A 6320-nucleotide genomic window follows, 5' to 3' on the forward strand; every position below is an offset into this window, starting at 1 on the left:
TGCTATAGAATCCCTACTTTACTCCCCTTCCCCATATGAAACCCTCTTCCTATTAATAAAACCACCACATTTAATAAATTGAAAAAAAATCCATTTGATGCCATCTTGGGTCTTCCCAGGATTGTAGATTCGAATGCTTGCGTGATCAATCATGAGAAATTTCCGGTTTCTAATTTATTTCTGGAATACTCTTCTATTTAATACATGATAATTTATTGAATTTTTATTATTTTCATGCGATATTCAGAAGAATACTAAATACTAAATACAATTTTATGGACTGATAATCAACACTAAATACTTTTTTATTTAGTGTCTGTTGCAGAGTTAAATACTAAATAAAAAATTATTTAGTAAAATTTCGGAAGGAGAAACTTGGGAAATTTGATTCGAGAAATTTCTATAGAAAATATATCAATAGAACAAGTTGTATAAAAAATTTGAATTCCATTGATTTTTTCCATAAAACATTTCCCACTGAAAATTTCAATTGAGGATGAAAGACTGCTAATCTGCAAAATTTTTCAATACAATCTACCAGAAACTAAAGAAAAGTTTAATAGAAATTCAGTTGAGTTTTCTATCAAATACGCTGAATTTCTCTGTTTAATTTTTGCCGTACGTAATCCTTTAAATAATGAAGGACTCACCTGAGAAGTCTTAAGAGAATAAGAATTTTGACGATACAAAACTATCAATGATTGACCAAACCATTTATAATGACAATACGCAGATACATATATAAGAATCGAGTGATAGTCTAGTGGTAAGGGCGTTAGGTTTGGATAATTTACGACATGAGTCAGGTCGCCCGGTAATATCATCACCATTCCCTGGTAAATGTTGAAACTATTACAACATCGAATTAGTATTCAAAGCGTAAATGTTAAGAAACGAAAATATAATCAAAAGAAGAACTGAGGCTGACAGATGGCTTCTCTCTTCACGGAAAGCGTCGTTTTTTGAATCTTACATCACCGAATTTCATCAGACGGAGAGGACAGGTTCCTCCTGATAAACTAATAACAACCCGGAAAGGGGGCCAAGCAAGTTGCAAAAAGAACAACACAATGCAAATTAACAGCTGCTAGAGTCCAGCGTGTACTTGATTTGACAGAATTAATTGCTTCGTTCTTTAGGACATTGTGAGACAAAATAAATCAAATTACCTGATGCATGGGGTAAGTAAGAAATGTCTCGAGAGATCTACCACGACAGGCCATTTTATTCTCAAGCCGAGATAGCAGAGCTGCAAACGACGGTGCTGATTGCTTGCACTCTGTTAATACCTGAAGACTATAGTGATGATTTCTGACGTACTCCTGATAAATCGATAACATTGGTAGCAGCATGTCGAACAAATCACCTGAAATACATTTGTTAAATTTATACATTACTCATCTCATTCTGGTTCTATTTCTGCACAAGTTTTTCTTCTATGATTTTTCATAACTCATTTATCATATAATTTGCCTTTAGGGAGCCCTCGCAGTGGGCAAGGTGAGAATGGGCGCACGGGTGAGTAGCATCGAAAATGTTCAAGTAAGTAAACTCATTTTCGAGCGAATCGAAATATAAAACATGGCGTATGTTGGATAATAACAGACATGCCAAGTATTTATATCGCAGATTTATTGAACTATCAACGATAAAGTCCAATGACATTCCGTGTCCATATTTTTTCCCTTGCCAAGAGTGTGAGAGAGAAAGAACAAATAAGTCTTCATTGGATAATTCATTAATCACCAACGAAACTGCAAATCAATCCAGAATTTCAATTACAGTACTTTTTTTACTATTCTTAATTATTATACATTTACTGTTGAATTCAAGACGTAAGGCTACGCACTTTGAAAAATAATTTGTTGGAAAATAATTACTAAGCGCTTAAAAAAAATTCTTTAAGGCATGATTATCTAGAAATAATTCTAGAAAGAAATATTTATTTCAACAAATAATTTTCCATAAACATAAAAAAAAATTGTGAAAGGAGACGTAAAACTGGGTGCTGGGGGGCACGGTGAATTGCACATGTCTGTTACAGAACCAGTTCTTCTTGTGTCGTTTTGCAAAAATTACTGTAGATACTCTAATTTTCCCTGGAGCGAATGATGCAAAGTTTTTATTAATCCGCCAATTCGTCAACTCATTTTTAATGTAAATATGCCAGTTCCCTATGACACCATCTACTGATAACAGGTGAATGATACTTGCATGTAAAAGTAGTGAAAAATGTAGTCACTAAAATTCAATACTTGTCGCCACCCGTGTACAAATTACTCCATTCCATGCCCACTTGTTATACAGCCAAGCCGGGACTGAGGCCAATATATTGTAGAAAGACCAGCAAAATTGTTAGTAATTTTCCTTCTCTTAATGGAAAAGGAAAGTCACCGGACTGCGGGCCTCTGTACTCCTTGGTTTATATCGAGAATTAGTGCATAAATGGGTCTCGGAAATTGGGCGCAGGATCTTCCATACAAAAACAAAGGGTACTGAGGGTTCCTCATGAAGACAGCAATAAATACTTCCTACCGGGTGGTGTTTTTCATTTTCCGGTAAAATAAGAAAAAACAATAACCATTTTCCTTATTATTCCTCAATAATGACAAGTATTGAATGTTGGTATCTAAATTTTTCGCTATTTTTGCATGTAAGTATTATTCGCCTATTGTCAACAAATCGCGTGATAGTAGACGTCTATATTTGCATTAAAAACGAGTAAACAAATGAGCGGATTAATGGGAACTTTGGATCATTCACTTCAGGAAGGATCAAAATATCTACAGTAATTTTTACAAATGATAGAAATTAAATTGATTCTATAACAGACATGTAAACATCGCCAGCATCTTATCGTATTTAGTCTAAAACTACTGAGATCTCTTAATTTTCTCTGAGGAAAGTGACGAAAAATTTTCCACTAAATGAGCCTTTCTAATCCACATGCGATGTCGTAGCAAAATGGAATATTTCTTTCTCTAATAAATTCAATATTTCTCGTTTATCCAAACTAGGCACAGATGGAGGAGAATAATCAAAAATACTCACCGAGTACTAAAGTTGGCCAACTCTCCATACGTGACGTTAGACCTTTGAGGAATATCTGATGTAAAAATAGTACAGTCTCACTATTCAAAAAGATGCTATTCACATCTTCATGACTGCAAGGTGGCCTTTTTGAACTCGCTGCCATTTTGAAAGGCCTCAAAAAACAACTTACAAGCGTACCCATCTGTTCTGTATACTCTTCCTCAGCTTCAACCATTTGAAACACCAAACTGAAATATTATATACATGGTATTAGGGTTTTAAGAGAATTTTCATAGAGTGATAAACCTTCTTTTTCATTTATCTATAGAATGTTCTCATCAGTAATGGCATGGCGTTAATTAGTGGGTGCGGGTTATGAATATTGGGGAGATATCTCGACATTCTGTACATGTTGCTAATGAGCATAACTGAGAAACTATGTATGTGGCGAAGAAGATCGTACTCGATATTTGTTGATGAAATTTGGCATGAAGATCATTTAATATCATCTAGCGATTAGTGTAGCAAACATATATGAAAATTTCGAAATAAACAAATCCATCACTTCGGAATACGTTTATATAGACGATATTCAAGGTTTGTCAAAATCACTGTAACGTGACATTTTTGCATGGGGGTTAAAAATGTCTATTACGTTTGCTCTTTTTCCCCTGAATCTAGTTAAATTCAAAAATTCAAAAATCTGTGGGCGCCAGGCAATTTTTAGCCGGAATTACCAAACCGCAGGAGTCTACAAAATCAGTTCTAACTAACTCGAAAACCTCTAAAACGTATGCAAAAAGGGAGAAAACTAGATTTTTGGGGAAAGGTAACGGTCCTTGGTTTGCTCAGTGTGCTAGGTTGTGGTGAAAACGGGTAATTGGGCGGTCAAAACTACAAAAAAAAAGAGATCGACCTTGTCCTTACTTGTTCCACTATTGAAATTTCACAATTAAATAATTTACATGATTTTCACATATTGGTCTTATCAAAAAAAAGAAGAAAAAAAAGATTTGCAACAATAACTATCACTCTTCTGACAGACCGAAAATAATAATTTGAATTGAAATATGTAGTCCCGAAAATAATACATTATCGATTAACTCGGCTAGAAAGTTGAGGTCATCAAATTCCTCAAATGGTAATATAAAAATATTCGGTAATCCCAAAATACTCGAGAATTCCGAGAACTGGGGGAAAGGTATGCGAATACCCGTGAGAGTGAGAGAGCGGGGACATAAACCCAGCGGTATACGTGATCACAGTTGAATTAAATTTTTTTTAAATAGTGCTATAATTGTGCGATAAACAGTTATTCCTTTGAAAATTGTTCATGAAAGTATTAAGTCAAATCCCCTATTATCTATGTTCAGGATTTTTTTTCAACTACTTAGTTACTCGGTTTCATTGAGAAAATCTCGAATTTTATAAAAAGGATATGCCACGGTAGTAACATTCACGTTGGTTTCAGCTTTCTAGAGCTAAATAAACGGTCAGGGAATGACATCTATTTTATGGAATGCCATAGTGTTTCCCGACATCCGGAAAAATGTGATTATTACACAGTCCTAGAAAATTCGGGCTTATTTTGGCACAGAGATGAGACTACCATTACTTAAGAGATTTTTTCACAGTGATTTCAAATCTGTCGGCCAAATCTCTTAAAATGTCCTAGTTTTTGGGAAAAAAAAGGTAAAATGCTCAAAATGATCCAAAATCGCCTTTTTCAAAATTTAATAAAAAAATTATGCCTGTGTTGATTGAGCTGAGAAAAAAAAACAAACAAAAAGACCGGAAATTATACTTCCAGATGGTGCAGAGTAGTTTTCGTCAATAGCTGGAAATTATTGTGATGTCCAAAAATTCAAGATTCTATATCTTTTAAATAACTCTTTTTAAACATAAGAATTTTAGATACGGAATGCGAGGTTTGACGAGAACTGCAGCCTAAGCAATACGGCAGGTGTTCGCGAATGCATACCAGGCATCACGCGCGTCACTTGCAACACACAAAATTGCTGAAAAAACAGATCGTTCCCATCCTAAATAAATTAGAATTGGGAAAATCACGCCACCTCTTCCACCAATCAAAAACTGCCGCGAATATTCCGCGATCCTAGCAACTCCAAAAAATGCATATTATAATCAGTCTAGAAACACCTTCGGAGTTGTAGTTATCTCGATGGAGTCTTAACGTGGAATCGATCTGTCTCTTCGATCCTCTGCGTAATAATTCGCATAAAAGTCGATATTACGCGCACTGACTAGTTGAATAATAGTAAACTAGTGATCGGACTGAAGTGGACAGGGATCTGCGATCCTTTAATCGAAATTAGCACTAGCTTTTGCATTTTAAGAAATAAACTATAATTACGCGAGTGTAGACATTCTCAACAAAAACATTTAAAACCAAACCAACTTTTCATAAACTGAAGTGGGTGAATGTATTTTAAAGACAAGTATTTATGATAGTGTTGAGTGTACAAGCTGATCACTGCTAAAGAAAACGTCCTTGAAGTACCGAAGGATCCATACTAATTTAAGCAAACTGCAAACCTAAATGTGAGTAAAACAACGAACAATTCACGTCAATATTCAATCAACCTGTCAAACTTGAAAAGAAACCTTCCAGGGAAAATTCGGCTTTAAAAGTAAAATTCATTAAGAAAGAAATCTAACCAAATTCAAAAATTTGTGTAATCGAAAGAAACACGAAAAATAAATTGAATTTTTTGGAGCATAACCATAACCGGGAATCTTCGACTGAATTTCCTCTCATCCTCAGCAAGTCTGGAATTCCCTTCCAAAATTTAATGAAATAAAATAGTAAACAAGGTAAGAGCTATAAACGAAACTTAGCGTCGTCCAAATAAAGTAAAATAACGGTAAAATATAAACCTAAATTTCTCATCCGGAACTTTAATTATTAATCATTTTACCTAAAGCATTCTAGCCTCACATTACCGGAATTCACATAAATTCATAAAGTTGTCCTTTGACGCTGATAACGTCTCTGGACATAGCATTATCTACAATAAACTCCGTAGTTGTTCAATAAAATTTCATTCATTTTTCAAAAGAATGTTATGACGGGAATAGTCTGAAGTTGCATCGCCACGTGGGGTTTCACCCGCCAGATTCAAGGGTTAAAATGTTCCACCCCTCTTCGCATAGTGAAAGAGAATATGTACCAAAATTAATTACATGTTTTGCATGGAATATGTAAGAAATGCCTGAAATATTCCTATTTAATAGATTTAAGAGATAAAATGTACAATTGAAACGTA

At 34.5% G+C, this 6320-nt stretch overlaps 1 protein-coding gene across 1 annotated transcript in view; it reads right to left on the bottom strand.

Annotated features, from left to right (window-relative positions):
• Nucleotides 1-6059, bottom strand: part of LOC107042303 (ras-specific guanine nucleotide-releasing factor 2) — a 105864-nt gene extending 99805 nt beyond the window's left edge. Inside the window, exons 1-3 of the mRNA XM_015263301.1 lie at nt 5998-6059; nt 3052-3281; nt 1170-1366 (exon numbers count right to left, since the gene is read on the bottom strand). Of these exons, the coding sequence (XP_015118787.1) occupies nt 1170-1366; nt 3052-3281; nt 5998-6059 (489 nt within the window). The remainder of the gene's footprint in view (nt 1-1169; nt 1367-3051; nt 3282-5997) is intronic.
• Between the last annotated feature and the right edge of the window lie 261 nt (nt 6060-6320).

Source organism: Diachasma alloeum, unplaced genomic scaffold, assembly GCF_001412515.2.
Source record: "Diachasma alloeum isolate Michigan unplaced genomic scaffold, Dall2.0 Dall_scaffold_00440, whole genome shotgun sequence".
Taxonomy (NCBI): domain Eukaryota; kingdom Metazoa; phylum Arthropoda; class Insecta; order Hymenoptera; family Braconidae; genus Diachasma; species Diachasma alloeum.